The sequence below is a fragment of the Dermacentor variabilis genome, chromosome 2, assembly GCF_050947875.1.
Source record: "Dermacentor variabilis isolate Ectoservices chromosome 2, ASM5094787v1, whole genome shotgun sequence".
In the NCBI taxonomy this organism is placed as follows: domain Eukaryota; kingdom Metazoa; phylum Arthropoda; class Arachnida; order Ixodida; family Ixodidae; genus Dermacentor; species Dermacentor variabilis.
Window position 1 is genome coordinate 106004081 of NC_134569.1, and position 19902 is coordinate 106023982.

Genomic DNA, 19902 nt, shown 5'->3' on the forward strand with positions numbered 1-19902 from the left:
CAGTGGCTGCCAACTCTTTGGTAAGCCTCCTCACGGTTCGCCCCGACATCAACGTAGTTTCAACTCCACTCCAAGAATTAGTGGACATCCTTACCCCAGGCCTTCCCCCGCATTGCCAAATGTATGACCTGTCCATTCACAGCCCAAACTGGAAGCTCATCACGGCCAGTTTCCTTGATGCTAGGCGAGCCACGTTCATGTATTGCCTGGCGCGAGGGTGCCTGCCATTGGGCTACAGGCCCTTCACAGCCGCCCCGGCTAGTGGAGTGTGCCCATTCTGCGGCGATCGTGAGGACTCGATTCATGCCTTCTCCAAAGGATTGCTAGTCTTTTTAATCTCCCAGGCGTCCCTTATCAGACAGTTTGATTTTTGCACCCTTTGCCTAATCAGGCGGTCAACCAGCTCGTGCTTCTCCTCGCCGAGTGCTCCTACCAAGTTTGGTTGGCATGCCGCGATGCAGTTTTCGGGGGGAGGGCGCCGGGCCTTCACGAAGTGCTTGCGAAAACACAGAATGAGGTCTGGTTCCATCTCACCCGGGAGCGGCACCACTTGGGCAAGAAGAAGTTTCTTGAAGTGTGGGCCCATCCTGCAGTGATTTTTGATGAGTCAGGTGGAAAGCTATCCATTAAGTTATGATGCATGATCCTAAGGTCGCTCAAAGCAGCCGTGTGTGCCAGTCGATCTACGGGGTTTTGTTTGGTTCAATGGAACCCAGAGCTTGAACCGGTGGTGGCGCACCCTCGGTTGGTCGCGCTGCTCCGCGGACGGCTTTGATGCTCTCCATGGTTGTGGTGGTGCTCTCCATGCCTCGGCCTCTTTTTCGTCGAGGTAGTCCGAGGGTCAGTCAGGCTTGAGTCCTGTAAGACCGACATGGCTGTTTGTGTGTTGAGTGCAGTAACTCTGTGTTGCTGCACCACAACAGCCCCCTTGTCCGGGAACGACCGTTGGCCTTAACCAAAGCCCCCCGCCCAGTCAACTCGGGTTGAGGGGGGGGAACCGGGGGTCAATGTATCGAATGATGCTGGGTTGATGAGTACACGAAGGCTCATGGACACGGCGCCTTCAAAGGTGCCAAGTCCTCTTCCCATCTGGCAACGGTTCCGAGCATCGGCCACGTGGACTTCGCAACCAAGATTCACGCGTGGAATCCTTGGATTAAGACGGCAAGCTGGGCGAGTTGGTGATTGAACATGTTCCTATGGGTGGGCAGCGCAACCCGGACGAAGGACGAGGACACTGCGCTCGTGTTGTGTACTTCCTCTTGTCCTTCGTCCGGGTTGCGTTGCCCACCCATAGAATCCTCAAACATGCGGCTGAGCCTTTCAGCACTCGGTGTTTCGGAATTCGTGACGAAGCACATCGTGCACGCAATCCTCGTACATGCGGCTAAACATTTTGCACATAGGAAGTCTCCCACTCGGCAATCATGCACATCGCACGCGGACTTCTCGAACCCTCACCTAAGCATTTTGTGCATCAACGCCTCCGACTGTGTGAAGAAGCACATAGAGTGTCGACTCCTCGAGCCCGCGAGTAGGAATTTCGCGCGTCGGCACCTCGGACTGCGCGAATAAGCGCATCGAGGGTCGACTGGTCGAGCCCGCGACTAGGCATTTCGTGCGTCGGCACCTCAAACTGCGTGACTAAGCACATCGCACGTAAGCTCCTTCTATCTGCAGCATAGAGTTCCTCACTATAACACCTAGAGGGAAATTTGGCACCACCGTCTGTGGGAGTTTCTTGAGGGGGCACCGTGCCCTCATGGGAATGACGGTATATGTGTCTGCGAGGCTTGTGTTGGCTGGTGTTGTGAGAGGCTTCGTCTAAAACGTGGATATGGCTACACAAATAACGCGTTCTCAAAGTAAAATATTCATGAAATGTTTCCATTCACGCATATTACATTTTTACTCACCTACAATGCACGATCAAGCGAAGAAAAGCAAGAACAGATGACCAACTGTTTCAAAGCGAGCGCGAACTTTGTCTGTCCTCCAACTTTAGTTGCCCGCTGATACTTTTTACGTAACATATAGTCATACACGCAATAATAAGTTGTCATAGTTTAACAAAACATGTTTTCGTGTAATAATAAGGCTAAAACAGCTTTTCACATGCTGTTTTAGTAGAGAATGAATCATTGTGACGGACGGAACTACTTGCCAAGCGCGTCTTCAAGGTGTCCTGTCTCTCCAAGAATGATGCTAATCCGAAACACAATATACTGGCATCTCCATGCATACCACAGCGCAGCAGCGCCAGATTTCCCTCTAGGTAATGTAGTGAGAAACTCTATGATCTGCGGCTAGGCATTTTGCACATCGGCACCTCGGACCCGCAACCAAACATATTGCATGTTCACTCTATTATCATATTGTCACGATAGCTCGTAACAACATCTATCATACCAGCCCTTCATAAAGAGAACCTCATCATGAGCTCTGTGCACTAGGCCCCTTGGGCTGGCATTGACACCAGGCTGCAGAAGTGATCGAGGCATCATACAAAAGTAAAATTCTGGAAAGCACCTAGCAGCTGCATATCTATCACTGGCTCTCTGATCCTAAGTTCTACAGCCATTGTCAAGTAAAGATGACTTGGGAGGCTGCTGACACTCAAAGCCTTCATTCAGTAAAATGGTCAATTCCACAAAAAAAAAAAAGCCTCACTGATTGTATTGGAGATTGCTATCAATCGAGCAGCCTGCACGTACAGGCTGCCTGAATGTACACTGGAACTATATTCATGTTCACACAGAGTTCTGCATGTCACTTGGTTTGAAACCTAGGCACCATGCTCCTTGTAGAGCCGCAGCACCAAAGAGTGCCCTTGAAAAAGAAGAAAAAAAAGGGGGGGGGGAAAGCGCACCAGACCAGAGGCCACATGTACAAGCCCCCCCCCCCCCCACATCACAAAACACGCCAAAGACTACAAATTTGGTGCTTTTTAGAGAACTGAAGAGAAGGTGAAACTTTGAGAGCCGTTTTCTCAGAATTGCTTTTCTGCCTTTCTGCTCACTTTCTGGAGCTGATTTCTTTGTTACCGTTTAACATCTTTTGACTCCGTTTTTTTGTCACGTTCCTTGGGCTGCAGTACAGGTCGTGACATCCTCGTTTTCTTATCTTGACGCTTTATAAGTTTATGATATGGCTATTCGTCTACCCTGAAAGTGTGCTTGATGTGCAGGTAACATAAAATATGGCACTCCAAAAAATTTGTTGCAAAAAAAAAATGCAAGAATGTCACGACCTTCAGCACGCATTTAGCTATGCAGTCAATACTTAACAAGCCTTCTATCACGTTTTTTAATTTCCCCACGCTCTTCAGAAAGTAAGAGGGAGAAAAATTCTGCTCAATAAAATTGAATAGAATGTTTTCAAGATATTGCTCTGAAACTTTTATGGAAATATCAGGGAGACATTCTAAACATTTGTGCCAATTTTCATCAATATGCATGAAGAAATAAGGAAGTTTATTTTCAAAGCCACGTCCCCCTTGTGTCATACTACTGTATTTAGTGGTATAATGCTTGCACTCTTTTTCTTTCGCGGAAAATTCAAGCGAAGCTGTGGGGTACGATAAATACACGAGAAAACTCTTCCAAAAGAAGGTTCTCAGAGCTCAATAACGAAATTAAGTGGCTGTTAATGTTGGTTCTCTCACTACTCGCTGTAAACCGAAACAAAATACGGTACTTACTCGCATAATGCTCGCACTTTTTTTGTAAAAAAAAAAAAAAAACAAAGAAGAACGCAAATTGAGGGGTGCGATCATTACGCGAGTTAAATTTCCCATGAAAAGAAACATTTTGTTTTTTCATCCCGCATTTGCTGTGGGATGACAAACAGGCAGCTGCCGATGTCAGTGTGGGACACCAAAACAAAAATGGCGGCCAGAGGAGCAAGCAGAATGTGCCGAACGTGATTTTTTTTCTCGTGAGTAAATTACGAACACTGAAACAGCTTCTTCCGTATCAGCAATGAATATTACCATTAATATCGGCAAGTTTGTAACTATAACATAGCCATGTCCACTTTGAGGGGACAGAAACAGAGATAGGCGCGCTTAGCTGCCAGTGACATAGAAACACATGGGGGGCATGCTGCGGAAACTGCGGCATTTGTTTTCACTGCTGTCCTAATACGGCATGTTTCCGCTAAGGGTGAGCAAATATCTTAGCTGCGTTACAAGCGTTGGCGTATGAATAGGGTACACTTTTAATGTATCTATGTAAACGTGGCCACTATCGTTACCTATTGCGATTTATTGCGTGCCCACAAATCCAGACAAGAAGAACAGAAAGGCGCCCTTATATGTTGTTGTTGTTGACCAAAACCATTATGAAGTTTGCAAATAATAAAGCAGAGGCAAGTTTAGTTGTAGCTTTTTTTTTTTTTCATGGAACTGTGGAAAGTAATGAAAGGAATGAAATGGGGCATTTGGTCAAGAATGTTGGGTGCGCGCAGACCGCTTGGTATGGCATTCGAAAGATGGTAAGCGCAATCATTGTTAGCTAGACTTGGCACACAAAATATCGCTGCAACAAGTGCAGGGTGCGATTATTACATGGGAAAGAAAAAAAGAATAGAATTCTGACGACAAAATTCAGGGGTGCGATCACTACGTGAGTGCGATCATTATGCAAGTAAATACGGTATTACTTGAAAACAGCATTAACCTTTGTAATAAGACTAGATATTCTAACTAAGCAGGAAATACAGGCCCTTTATTTCCATACACTAGTAGCTAAAAGGATAAATGAAGTGACTCTGGCCAGAGTCGGAGCCAACACTGATGTTGGAATAAGCAGACTGTCGCTGCAGCACTCTTTTAGGGCGCAACGACTACTCAAGAAAAAAACATTAGAATTTTCTACCGCCAGTATGGAGTATAGGAGCACTATGTGAGTGCGAATACTGTATATGAGTAAATGGGGTATATGGCCACATACAGTAAGCTCTCAGTTGTACGAACATTGGTTTAACGAATATTTCAGAATAACGAACTTATGGAAAATTCCCGGCGCTTTTCTTATGTATCCTATGCAGAAATCTTTCAGTTAAACAAATTTCCAGATAGCGAATATTTCAGTTGAACGAACTTGATCAGTTAGAAGACTATGTTCTGTGTGACAGTGAGCTCGTTACCGTTGCTGAACTATCAGATCTGGAAATTGTTTCCTGTGTTCGTCCCGAAGAAGAAGAGTGTGACAAGGAAGATGGAATGGCAAAGGCAGATTCAAATCTTTTAACTCTAGCCGAGGCTGCAGGATGCCTTGGAAAGTTGCGAGACTTCGTGTCGGCAACAAGTTGCGCCAGAGAAAGTGCACAAAAACATTGACTCTCTGGACAGCTTTGTTACTTGTGCTTTAAGAGCACCAGTGCAAATGAAAATTAGTTTTTTTTTCAAGATGAGGTAGGCAGCAACGTAACTGTTGTGAACTTCGTATATATGGAGGTACATGATTCCATGAATTGCATTTCACACTTTTGACTCGATATCTGCTGTGCCCTATGCTGTTCCATATTCTAGTGAACATTCAGTTTAGCGAACTTTCAGTTAAGGGAACTATTTCCTTAGGTCCCTTGAAGTTCACTTAAGCGACAGTTCACTGTATATAGCACGAGTGAAAATGGGCATGGGCTCTATGTGCCAACAAGTATTCTTCTCGCATCCTTCTTCACTTTCTGCTTCCTGCCATGAATATTTATCAACCGGCCCAGCTTTCAACAATTTCAATACTAATCTTGATATTTCCTTATACAAAATATTTAATTAAACTCATGTTAAACGATGGCATTATCATTTTTTTTCTGTCACAGCAGGCAATTTTCAGGACTACTAAACAGACTCCTAGTAGTAGTTAAATGCATTATGTGTGCACAGTTGTTCCATCTAAAGCTAACATGTGAGTGTTGAGTGCTAACACATGGAGTCTGTACTCTTGTTGTAGAGCAAATGATGGCCAATGGCATGGCATCGTTAGTTGCAAAGTGGGACATGAGGAGGTGAACACGATAATTGTGAAATTATTTCAGCGCATGTGGGTAACCATGCTACAGCGCAACTGGTTTGTGGCATTCTTGGTACATGACACAGTATGCTTACCTTACTGTGCATACATGCACAGTCTGCCTGCTTGCATGTATGGCCAATGTTTAAAATCTTTTTGAATTGGGGGGAAAAGGGGGGGGGAGTGACGGAAAATGAAAAAAGAGCAAGGAGAAAAGGTTAGCAATACCGTATCGAATTCTTGTTCATCGACTTCAGTTTGGAGCAAATTTCATCGAGGCCTATCCCAATGCTTGTGGTGCACTCCCGGATCGCTTCGTACACCTGAAAGACAGCAATTCAGTGTGGTCATGTTAGATATAGTGAGCATCAACATGCATGAACTGAAAAATCAGTTGCCTTTGAGTATACTAGCCCTTGCAGTAACCTTACGACTGTCTCCTTCGTCATGTCTTTACTTCCTCTAAAGACACACTACAGGAAAATAAAACTGTGCCATGCTGGTACTGTTTGATCACCAGGGCACATTTAATGTGTCATTGGGCTATTTAATGGGCTTCTCTTAGGTCCTGATAAAAAAAATATGGTTGCAACAGACCATACTTCAGCAAACCATGGCTGGTTGCAAGCCTGTGAAGCATTCGACAAGGAGGGTATTTAACAGTCGTATTTAGCATGATGACCACTACATGAAAGCTTTTATGTAGTGGTTGGGTTGCAACAGACTTGCAACACTTGGCAAAGACAGCGGCCATATTTCGCAAACGTTCTTCCTTTTCCTCTTTATTAGACTAGAACCTCGTTCATACATTAAAAAAATGAAAAAGTGAGGAAAAGCTCATTGACTGGGAAACGTACAATTTGAGGTAACTAAAATATTTGGCAGACTCAATTGTACTTGAAATCTACATAATGCGGAGCACTGCGCGAATGGTTGCAGCACGAGACACCGACGTGCGCCAAGCTTGTGGGGACTGAGACTCAAATTGTTGTTTTTTCATCTTCAGCGAACATTCGTTTGCTGTCCTTGAATTTGGCTTGGGTCAGAAGCTTTTTCGAGCAGGGCATTTTGGCGGGCAGTTTTGATGTGCCCACTCATCGTGAATCGTTGCAGGACGTGACGACAACACTGGTAGGGCTTGAGCGGCCAGAGAAGCACTTTTTTTTTTTCTATTGCGTAGTGCTTTGAGACTGTGAAGGGAAACCATAAGAAAATCGAGCTGGTGGGCAACGGTGGAATATGACACTGCCAAAGCAAAACATGCCGCTTACTTTACGCCGCCTGCAGCAGGGAATAGCGACATGTTTGGGTCACCGCCTATTAAAAGTGTGCAGTATGCCTTTAACACTACTACGCCACACCTGCTGTCTAACAGATAAACGAAGATGCTTATCGCTATAAAATTGGTGGCAATATCTGTGAATGTGGCATATGACGACCCTCGAAGAGATTCGCTGGTATGCATCAGCGTTTTCATGTGACACATGGGCGAGTGTTTACAGTAGAACTTCCTTGATATGCTCCCTTTACATACATTTTCCCAGCGCCAACATTCGTAATTGAAAACACAAAAAATATTACCCATTAGAGATACGCTCATTTTTTACCTGCTCATGCGTTCCTGGAAAAGATTTTTTGGCGCCAATGTTCAGTGCGTCGCCAAACTGCCGTATAATATGTTTTCCGGCCACTAGATCCCACGTAAACAAGAAAATGCACGAGGCGCACATGATCGAGAACAGTATATAGCTGCCCACTGCAGTGGCTTCACCACAATACTTGAAAAATGCCGGCACACACTGTTTTTCATTTCGGTACCAGGAAATCTTCTCCGGGTTCGTTGCACGCAGCATTCCCTCCCCCCCCCCCCCCCCCCCAGCTATCACTGCCAATCCAATTGCGATAACCATCTTCGCCTATCTGTTTCACAGCGCATGGTGCCGTCGGAAGCGCAGTGCACGCCGATTACCGAAACACGGCGCCGTTCCCTGCTGCAGACTGCGATCATATACGTTTTCCGGCCACCAGCTCCCATTGAACAAGAAAAGGCGCGAAGCGCGTGCGATCAAGAACATTATATAGCCGCTCGTCTCACGTGAAATTGGCGTGCACAGTTTCTTATTCTGGTAGCAGCAAATTTTCATTCGAATTGTCGCATGCCACATTGAGAGCTATCGCAGCCAAACCTATTGCGATAAGCACTTTCACCTGTTTTGCAGCATGCGCTGTATAGTGCCATTAGTAGCATACTGCATGATTTTAGTAGGCAATAATCCAAACGCGCAGCTGTTCCCTTCTGCAGGCGGCACGATGTGGATGTCATGTTTTGCTTCGGTAGCATCCAGCATCACCCACGAGCTCGATTTCCTGTCGCCCTCTTAAAACAACATGCAATAGGAAAACAAAGCGCATTTTGGGTCACAACGATCTGCACGATGCTTCGTTTTACGTAGATAATGGCGTCTCAATTTTTTACTTATCTCGGATCGTACGTTTCCCGGTTATGACATGTTTCCTTGCGGTTTCCCGTCGGCGACTGTACTTATTTGCATAAAAATCAAAATTCAGTATAACGAAATTTCGATATACAGTCAACAACCAATTTTCCGGACGTCTGATTTTTCGGATGCGCCCGGTAATTCGGACACTTTCGCGGCACCGCCACATACCCCATAGAGTCAATGTATAGGAACATCAGAAATTTTGGATGCAAAATCTCAGTGCCCTTCCATTTTGTGATGAAGGATGACCAGTGAAGCTGTCTACGTGGGCCCCTTAATGGTGAACTGAACCTCCGCTGTGGGTCGGCCCGGCATTGCACTATCTTCAGGATCGGCCCATGTATGGGCAATGCTTAATGCCTGCTTCACCTCCGCCGTGGGTCGGCCAGGCATTGCACCATCTTCAGCATCGGCCCACGTATTCCTGGGGAGTGCTTAACGCCTGCTTCACCTTCGCCGCGGGTCGGGCCGGTATTGCACTATCTCCGGGATCGGCCCATGTATGGGGAGTTTCTTGCTTACGACACCAAAATTTCCATGGACGGTAGAGAGAGAATAAAAATTTGTATTAGGTAATTGCAGCTTTGGAGAGGCGCCCTCATTCCAGAATGCCTTGAGCTCGGGCCGCGCCCTAGGCCCTCGCAATCAGCCGTTGCTGATCCTCAAGGTCGGAGCTGGCCAAGGCTCTCTCCCAAAGCTTGTTGGTGCGATAAGGGTTCGGAGGATTCAATGGTGCCTCTCTGCAACCCCCTACTATGTGCCTGAGGGACCCTGGCTCTGCTCAGAAGCGGCATTGCGGAGAGAATTGTGTAGGGGCTATGAGGTGATTTCTGGTTGGGTTAATTTAATATTCGGGTATTTGGGGTTGAGTATTTTAATACACATGGTAATTACTCGCATATGAAAAGAAAGGTCACTCACCAATTTCTGCTGTGGGTTCAAACCAAGATTGCTAGCACCAGCACCAAGAAATGAATTGCTACTGGTATCCATTGGTTCAAATTTCGGTGAACTGGGAGTAAAGCCCTGTTAGGAGAAGAAGCAAGCAAGAAATAAGAGTACATAAAACATAAGTGACAGAGACTACCTAACACTGTTTGGCATTCCCTCATGGAAACCTGTGGCCACACCTGCAGTTAACTAAATATGTTTATAACAGCAACTAGAAAATAAAAGTCTGCAAGCGATCCTTGCCCTGCAGCACAGATAATTATTTCAATATAACCATGGAGGCTCTCGTCATTCAGAAATTGCAGTAATGGCATAGCGAACTTGTCCCTGAGTCAGTGCTTATAACTATGTCTGATCTCACAACTGTGTTGTGAACAGGCAACAAACTTCTTAACCATCCTTTGCGTAACATTTCCAAGCAAGAGACAATAAGGAAGTGAACAATGAAAAACGAAATACTCCTGCTGTCAGTTCTTTCTTTTTTCCCATCGATAGCTACAGTAATGTTTCAAGCTCAAACTGTACAACGAGAAAGTAACGAAAGGCCACTGGTCGCATTGCTCTTGCAGGTCCCAAGTTCCATACTGAGTGTTACATGCGAGTAAATAGGAGCACCAGGTCTACATGACCCTTCTTGTTAAATAACCGGCTGATCTCCACTCAAGTTATACACAGAGCTTGCACAAATTTCTCACCTCAAATTTAGTTGATGTCACCAGAAAGTGTTCAGTTCTGTTACAATAGAATGGTGGTGCCATTTATTACAGCTACGGTGAAAACACGGCGTTCACTATAGCTGTGACAAATGGTGTTGCCGTTGCAGTGGAATAAACATGTCTTCAGCCACTGAACACATGTTTATTCAGAAACAACACTGCTGCCAGACGACGCTCACTTCAGATTTATCGTAGACAAAATCGGTAAGCATTACGCTTAAAACGTAGTGTTGAACTGAATTTAATTGAAGTGATACCTGTGCACGATATTTGAGTGGAGATCAGCCAGTGATTTAGCAGGAATAATCATGTATAACTGGTGCTCCTATTTATGCAACATTAGTAACAAGCAAGATATAATGTCTTAAGGAAAAGGAAAGGGCAAAGAAAAGCGAGAAATCAGACTGCACAAAGAGAGAATGTGTTTCAGACGTACCACACGCAGAGCCATGTTGGCATGCACCACTTCGGCAAGGTGGAGACTCAGCTCATTCAGATCAGTCACTGGGAAAACTTTGAACGCCTTGAGCTGGCGCTTGCCTTCAATGGAGCGCACAGGGCCCACTACACGAACGTAACTGCCCTCCACCAGGTGGCTCATGACACGCATCTGCTCCTGCAAGCATAAATACACCAGCTCAGAACTGTCTAAGTCATGCTGCCATTCATCTTTCATACTTCATTCTTTTGGAACACTAATACTCTGCTTCATACAAGCAGGCACTGCTACCAGGACTAGAGACTTCTCTCAATGCTTGCATTTGTGATAAAAAAAGAATCCGTCACATTGAGTGAAACATGTGCCATGTAATTCAATGTCACATTAAGTCCCATACTTTTATGCCACAATTATGATGTAACTATTACTTGGAGGGTTTCAAGAGCTAAACCTAGTTGCTATAGAATAAGCGGAGCAGCACATTTCTGCAATTAATGGCCGCGGCACATTGCTCGCAGTCATGAACAAAATGTAGGACTACATCACATACTCAGGCTTCATACAGAACATTTGACTCAAAATTCAAGGATATCAAGGATGCCAAACGCCAAATTTAAATGAGGGGAAACAAACCTTATTCATACACACAGACTGAAAAATACTGAAATATCTTTCTTCTTATGTGCAATTTCTTGCAGCAAAGCAGCTACTGAATTGGACAGATGCTTCATGCTTTCCCAATGTAATGATGTCAATCATTTTCTGGTATGATGGTTAGTAGTGTTAGACGTGAGCCAAAGAAACATGTCATCTTAATGTCAAATACAGTTAAACCTCAATATAACTGTAGCGAAGTGACACAGCTGTTGGCGTACTTATGTGTCAGCTCGCCAGGGAGACGAGGAAAGAGGATGAGCTCCAGCAGGGGCAAGTGCAGATCAGCAGGTACGACGACGAGAGGTATCATTCGAAACGCTAGGTTTATTATCTTGGCTTTACTTTGGATTTACACTGTACACATATTTATGAGCAAAACGATGTCATATCCGTCGTTGACAACCTGCATGACCGCGCGGTCTCCCTTGGTGAGGTGGCGCCGTGGGCTGCTGTCTTCTTGCTCCCGCCGAAACTACTCAGATCCCTTCCTTAAATTAGTTTTCACACCATCCAAGGGACCTGCGGACCCACGGGAGGTGCAAGCTTCTCCACCAATCGCCTACTCAGATGAATCAGGCAAGCCGACATGATCCAATAGGGGCCAGTGTTTAAGCGACTAGTAATGGTCACGAAAACACCCCGCACACTCAACAAAACTGACCATGACTAATGAATCTTTGCCCCCCGATACAGCTGAGTGTGAGACAACCACGTGACATGTGCATTAGGAGACTGTCAGATACGGTGGCATTGGCGGGACGAGAGCACATGCCCGAGGCACTGTTGCAGGCATTCCTGCACAAAGGTTCCCCTGCATCAATAAACACACAAGTCACGGAAAGAAAGAAGCAGCCTGCAGTAAACTCTCTTCGCAACATAATGAAGTCAGTAAAATCTGCAACTGGTTTTGTTATATTGAAATTTAATTCTATTGAAATTCAAGCTTTCATACAAATAAGTACAGTCGCCAATCGATTTTTCTTACACGGAAAGGGGCCACAAAATTTTGCGAATTAACAGGCAATCGAAAAAAGCAAATTTGAATGAGAAAACAGTTCATTTTAATAAATTTGGGAGTCTGCGACGAATGATACGGTTTCATGCTACTACGTCAACTATATCGTCTTGGCAGTACAAATTAGGTGAAGCCAGCCATGTTTTCGCGTGCACTCTGTCCCTGCGGCTGATAGCATCGCCTGCACTGGGATGACACTATCAGGAAAAGTGCCCGCAGCGGGGAGCGAATGCTTTGCCTGCCTCTTGCTTCAACGGATCACTGAAACTCGAGATTACGCAACCTCCAACACTAAACGCATGGGAAGATAGCTTACATGGTGCCACGCCATCTTGGCACACCCACTTTTTGCACATGCGGCAGATTACCTCTAAAGCAGGGTGCACGGCTGCATATGTGCTCAGTCGCGCTTACAGTCGTGCGCATGCAGCCACGGCCGAGATGCGTGCCAGATATTGAGACGCCACTAACTTACCCTCCCGCTCCCTTGCGCACTTGATCGCATTACTGCCAGCTTGTTCCCCTCCCTTTCTTTCCCTTTGCTCATGCGGGAAGACGGCACTCATGAAGCCACCATCTCTCTTGTCTCTGCCTCGCACACTTTCACTCGCCCCTAAAGCACACAGTGCACGGGACGCGATAGGATCTTACTGCACTTGGACTTTATAAGGAACATGATGCAGCTTCACTTCGGCGGTCGCTCTCGTCGCACGGCGCACAATTTGAGAGTTGCGTTTGCAAGTAACCACTTGTAATTAAATAATTTGACCATTTGCGACCACGGAAGCTTCCCTTTGGCATTCCTTTGTGTCGGCAGTGAAATCTCATTAATCTGAAATCGCATAGAAACACACTTTGTTATACTGAGGTTCTAAATATATGGTGTTTTATGGATAAGAGGTTATGAAAAATTAAATACTCCGTTGTATCAAGAATTTCGCTATATTGAAGTTCGTTATATCGAGGTTTAACTGTACAATATGTAACTTTTCCGCCGGGCATTCCTAAAGCATAGGACTTGTAAATGGAGCCATGATCGCTGCAGTGTGAACCAACTAGCAAAACAACAAATTGGTGGCACAACTTGGTCCCTTGATCTGGCTTTGTCCTGCTTCACGATGGCAAAGGTGATTCAAACAAGTCTGTCGTTGATGGCTATGGACACACCACATTGCAATCGTTAAGCAACACTTTAAAAAAAAGCCCCCTATGCGGAGATTGTTACTATGGGTGTTCAAAAGTTGCCCCCAACCCATTTTCAAGGAGCACATTTATATTCAAGGAGGTCTACGCACCCTGCATACTGGAAGCATGAAGGTGCACAAATACTATGCCATTTGACATAGCCTTACTTCCACAAGGTGTAGTTTTACTACTATAAGAAGTAGTTATTTCATACAAAGTGTTACAGATAAAAAACAACTACACTGTGAAGCACATGGACTGAGACTTATATCACTGCACTAGAGAGAGAGAGCAGAGAGGTTTGCAAGTTAAAAAAGCCAACAACAAAACTTGACACATTTAGTGCTGAACACTTCAATGAGACTTGTCATCTTGAGTTCATTGCTGTTTTTCTCATATGGCGCACATTTGAGTCTAAATGAAAGTTCAGGTTTTGAAAGGCAGCCAAGCGTCTCAAGGTAATCAAACAAGAAATTCAGTGCCTTAAATTGCATTGATGGATAGTGCAAGGCACTTGGCAAGCTTCTGCATCACTGCCTGCTAAACTGGAAGGGAAACTTGGACAAATTGGTGGTAATTATTGTTTTGAAGAGTAACAGTGCTAAGCAGACAAGGGCTTAGGTAAGGAAGAACCAGTGTCATGCTCTTTTTTGCATAAGTACTTATCTGTTTAGCACTGCCTGCTAAGTATGAAACAGAGTGTAATTGTACATTACATTATACTGACTCAACAAGTGGTCTTTAACTGCTGCCTATGTAGACGGGTATGCATGTGTGATGGTGACTTGCCTCTTCTTGGGCGAAAATCAGTCCTTCGATCGGTGGCCCTGTCCGGTCATCCAGGGTGAAGTTGACACGAGTGCTCTGCTGGTCGACACCTGTCACTATTCCCACCAATGACACCTGCCACAGAGAAAGAGCAAAAACAGTCGGCTACATGATGTGCACCCACCTTGTGCCAAAATGGCCGCAAGGTGGGTCGCCGCGCTCCAAGCCGGAGGATGATGTATGCGTGCTAGTGTGCCTATGTACACGCGTTTGCACTGTGACATTGCTCGTGGTCACACATGACTTCGATAATTATCTAAGGCAACATCTGTTATTTGTGCAATATGTTGCTTGAATAAACAAATTAAAGCTTAGAGAAGTAATAAAACGCACAAATTGAGTGTCTGCATGTTTTTGTTTTACTTTGCACCAGGGCAAGAGCGATGTACACATACTTCTGTTTTGTCTGCTTGTCACACGAATTCCAAGTCATGCAGTCACATGTGCAGATGCCGAGACTAATGTCATTTTCTACCGTGTTCCAGCACAGAATCATGCCCTGTGATCTGCTTGTGTCTGCCTCAGTATTTGTGTAGCACTGACTTATACTGCTAGTCAGGTGTCCTCATGCTCAGTGCGCAAAATCGTGTGCTGCACAAAACAAGACAATCGCAACAGCTCGCGCACGACGCTGTCAGCGGAAGTGCGCCCCGCCGTAGGAAAGGGAGGAGGGAAAAAAAAAGAAGAAGAACGCAGGGCCCATGATTTATGCATCATGCAATTCTTGAGGTCTGGTATGAGAGAATGCAGAGAAGCAATTTCGCTTGTGGAGGGTAGATGGGGCAAGTGGAGAGAGTGTGTAGCTTGGCAGTGGAGCTCGCATCCTGAAATCACTGATTCGCGGCCCTGAAATATTTCTATCTTGGGCATTAATGAGACGAGGAGGAGGTATAAACGTTTATTTTTGAAACAGTATCCCGGGTTAAGCCCCGGCTCTACTTTAGATAGGAGGTCTCCTCATTCCAGGAACTCTCTGGCCTTCGCTGCCTCCTTTTCCCTGGCGAAGAGGCGTCATTGTTCCAGGCCCTCGAAAACGAGCTTGGCCTCCCACATTTCTATGAGGTCTTCACTTTCTTGTCTGGCATTACAACAGTCTTTTGGTGAAGGCAATGCGTCAGCATCTAGATGCCATGGACATTCGAGGATCAGTTGCGCCAAGGTGTCCGGTAGGCCGGACTTTGGGCAGTGGTATCCTTGTAGCGTTGGGTATAGTCTGTGCATGAGGATTCCGTGGGTGTAAGTATTACTCTGTAGTCTTCCAATTGTGGTACTTTCTTTTTTCTGCCCCTGCTGACGCAGACCGGGCGTTTCGAGAGTAGGAAGGGTTGGCCCAGCAGGTGTGGCCTTGGGCCACGGTGTGTGCTGCTTCGTTCCACTCCAGCCCCTCGTGCCCAGGTACCCACTTCACGCAGGTGTAGGGGATCGGAGTGCTGCGGTGCTTCAATATCTTCAGTACTTCTGTCGACACGCAACCCTTAGCGTAGCTCCTGACAGCTGCTTCAGAATCGGAAAAGACAACAGCTGCGTCTGTGCATGTAGTAGTTGCTGGGGCGATCGCCATCTCTTCTGCAGTCTCAGGGTTTTGTGCACGGACTGTGGCAGACACAAGCTCTCTTCCCTGAGACTCTACGACGCTCAGGGCGTAAGTGTTTCTTTGCGGGTATTTGGCTGCGTCGGTGTATCTGGCGTCTGGATCTTGCCTGTGTCTTTGCCGTAGGGCATCCACTCAGGCTTGTCTTCTTTCCTTCTGGTACGTGGGGTGCATGTTGCGTGGAATTGGTGCTACGCACAGGGATTCGTGGATGCTAGGAGGAATTTTTTCTTTTCGGTCCGTGGTAGCTATAAAGGTTTCACAGTAGTTCAGCCGTTGCAGCACTGATCTTCCCATGGGCGTGAGCTTCAGTCGTTCTTATTGACTGGCTATACGAGCTTCAGCTAAATCTTGCCAGGCGTTGTGTACGACCACCTTGAGAAATCTCGTGGTTGAAGCTGTAGATGGTAGGCCCAGGGTGATTTTGATGGCTTTGTGTATTTGAATGTTAATTTTTTCTACCTCTGCATTTTTCAGTGCGAGATAGGGTGTGCCATATGTTATTCGACTGGTGAGGAGTGCTTGCATCACGAGCAGAGTGTCTTGTTCTTGCAACTCTCCTGACGAGATGCGTGAGCTGTGATAGCGTCCGCTGTAGTTGCGGGAGGGTGGCTGCCCCAGACCCGTCTTTGTGCATGTGTAGCCCTATAAAATGTAGGGTTTCCACTTTTAGAATGGGCATTCCATTGAGGGTGACATTGGGATCGGGTTCATCATAGCTGGGTGGTCTGCCTCTCGTTCTTGAATTGAAGACGAGGTGTTCTGACTTCTCGAGAGCACAGCGGAGGCCGCATTTGTGCAAGTAGCTCTCGATGGTGTCTAGTGCGTCCTTAGGCGTGTTTCTTGTGTTCCAATGTTTGAGGCCCTTGTCCATAACGTGATATCATCTGCATAAAAAGCGTGTCTTAGGTCTGGTATCGCATCGAGGAGGCTGGGTAGTTTGATCATTACGACATTGAAGAGCAACTGCGATACGACCGAACCCTACGGGGTGCTTTTGCTCAGTAGTACGAAGCTGTCGCTGCGCAGGTTGTGTATTCGAACTGTGGCCGTACGATCCGTGAGGAAATTCCTGACATAGTTGTATGTCTGAGACCCGCAGCCCAGGTCTTCGAGGTTGCAGAGGATAGCTTCGTGACTGACAATGCCGAAAGCTCCCATTACGTTGATAGCTAAAATCAATGATTTGCTTATGGCGCCCAGGTGGTCGATGAGGTCTTCCTTGAGTGGAAGGAAGACATTTTGTGTTGACAGGTTCTGCCTGAAACCGAACATAGCGTTTGGAAAATATCCGTTGTCTTCGAGGTACGAGGTTAGCCAGTTGTGTATCATATGCTCGAAAAGTTTCCCTACGCACGAGGTAAGGGAAATGGGGCGCAAGTTCTCGATGCTGAGCTGTTTATTTTGTTTGGGGATCATTGTGATCTCCGAGCGCTTTCAGGCAGCCAGTAGCTCTCCTTTCTCCCAGCATGCATTGGACTATTGGAGCAGGGCTGCGGTAGCCTGCTGTGGAAGGTTCTGGAGCTGCTTGTTATGATCCGATCTTTACCCGGGCTGGTGTTTCTGGTGAGCGTTGATAGTGCTGCAGAGAGTTCAGCATGCGTAAAGGGTTGGTCAAGTTCAAGGTTTGGTTTCCCACCATAGACTTCGTCATGTGCCGTCGTATGAACGGGTGGGTCGCCGCACAGCTTCATCTAAATTTCTCGGAGGAGGTTCTCTTCCGATCCGGCGTGGTTATGCACGAGCCTACACAGGTGCTGTCGCTGCTGCGTCTTCAAAGGGCCATTGTCAAAAAGGGCGCGCAGGAGATGCCACGTTGTCTTTGTGCTCAGGGTTCCCTGGAGTTTGTCGCAAAATGTGTGCCAGTTCTGTCTTCCTAATCTCTTTTTGTATGCTTGTACTTGCTCGGTGAGGAGGGCAATTTGCTTCTTTAATTTCTTGTTTAGCTTCTGTCTTTTCCATCTCTTGAGGAGAGCTCTTCTGATTTCCCAGAGGTGGAGGAGGTGCGTGTCGACAGCTGGCACTATTTCATTCAGCTGTATTATTTTGGTGTGGCGTTCTGCCTTGTTGTGCACTTTCTTCAGTCAGTCATCTATGTTCTCGATGGTGGTCTCTACATTTAGCACAACTCTGAATGACTTCCACTCCGTTACCCGGGCCGTTCCAAGCCTAGTGGGCTTGCGAGTGTGAGCCACGGTTAGTCGGAGGATGTGGTGATCGCAGCCCAAGGTTTCTGGGAGTCGGCTCCATTCTGCCGAGGGCCCGTTTAGCGTGAAGGTGAGATCCGGGCTGGTGTCTCTGGAGACACTATTGCCTATCCTCGTTGTTTGGAGTGGGTCATTCCACATGGTGAGTCTGTGCTGTTGTGCAGTGTCATGTATTCGGGCTCCTTTCTTCGTGGTGCTCTGGTATCCCCAGGCCGTGTGTGGGACATTGAAATCCCCTCTATAACGACTTGATGACCATCAGTGCATTTAATTTCTCGGACAACGTGGTTGAAGTCTGAAAGGTGGTCTCTGGGAGGACTGTATACACACACTACGAATACGCTCACGAGTGATTTCCTCTCCGGTATGATTTCTATTAAGGTGTGTTCGATCAGTGTATTGGTGTATTGACGGGTTCTAATTCCTGTAGAGTGAGATTCTTCTTAGTCAGAATTGCCGTGCATTTTGTTTGTATGTGAGCGTTGTACCCTTGTAGCCGGACGTTTTGTATATTTGTTTCTTGCAGCGCTGTGAGGTCGGGTGGGTCTTGTTTGACAAATTCTTGTAAGGTAGCATGCCGTGGTCGATAGGAACGACAGTTCCACTGCCATATGCAGAGTCGAGAGCACATTTGTAGTCCTGTGATTAGACCCCGCCATCTTTGGCTGATTCTGTTCCCTGCCGGCTCTCGCGGGTAGGTGAAACTGAACGAGAGGAACTTCAGCCATTTGCTTGCGGCCGCTTTCTGTCGGGCTAAATGTCATTTAGTGACATGTTGATGTGCTGTTTTGTTACGTAGGTCTTCTTGACGTGGGCTATGAAATTGTTTTGTTGCGCTGCAAGTCCATCGACCTTGGCATCTAGCTTGGTAATCTTATTGGCTATACTTGTGGCGAAATTTGTTATTGCTGCCAGGACGATTTACTCAATTGTGGCGTGGGTACTTTTCATGAGATTTTCTTGGAGGATTTGGAATTTTGCGTCCACTATGGATTCAACATCTGCATCAGGAAGTGAGAGCCACGGCTGTGCAATGTTCTCTTGGACTTTCGTACATCTCTGTTGCAGTTTATCAATGAGATCTCTTTGCTCCTCGCACTTCTGTAGAAGCCTGCTTATGTTGTCTTGCTGTTTCTGTTGACATTGGATCAGCTTGTCGATGCAGGCCTGTTGGCTTTGTAGTTGACTGTTTTGATTATGCAATGTGTTTTGTTGAATTTGCACCTTGTTTTTGAGAGCCTGAAGGGCCGCAGTTTTGACCGACAAGAATTTAGAGCTGCTCGTGGTTCTCGATCCACTCGATCCGCTTACCACATCCAAGTAGCTCACGCGTTTTGGCGAGTGCAAGCGTGATCGGGAGGGCAATTGGAGTATAGATCTGGATCTACTCCGTTTGGGAGTGCTGCCATCACTGCTCCTCAAGCTGGTGGTTAAGCTTCCTAATTCTGGGAATTCTTCACCGCCTGAGCTCCAGTGACTGTCTCTCACTTTGAGCCTGTCCATGCGTTGCTGTCGTTTGTTGAATGGCGGCGTGTTGGGTTTCAGTCTCTTCTTGCAATCTTTGCTTGCTGTTTCATGCACTTCTCCACATAACTTGCATGCGGGTTGGCACTCGTGGTCGAGTAGTTGATCGGTTTTGCCACATTTAGAGCAAAAAGCTGGCAGTGGTTTTGGACAGACATCCTGGCGGTGTCCTGTGTTGCCACAGGTCCCGCAATATTGCACCGACTTGCAGTAGGGTCGGCATCGAAAGTCGAAACTCTGGAAGCACACGTAATACGGAATGTATGATCCTTGG

At 46.4% G+C, this 19902-nt stretch overlaps 1 protein-coding gene across 1 annotated transcript in view; it reads right to left on the minus strand.

Moving 5' to 3' along the window:
* The window catches only part of RPA2 (Replication protein A2), a 31419-nt gene that overhangs the window by 5806 nt on the left and 5711 nt on the right, over positions 1-19902 (minus strand). Inside the window, exons 4-7 of the mRNA XM_075681627.1 lie at positions 14268-14381; positions 10619-10798; positions 9437-9541; positions 6243-6337 (exon numbers count right to left, since the gene is read on the minus strand). Of these exons, the coding sequence (XP_075537742.1) occupies positions 6243-6337; positions 9437-9541; positions 10619-10798; positions 14268-14381 (494 nt within the window). The remainder of the gene's footprint in view (positions 1-6242; positions 6338-9436; positions 9542-10618; positions 10799-14267; positions 14382-19902) is intronic.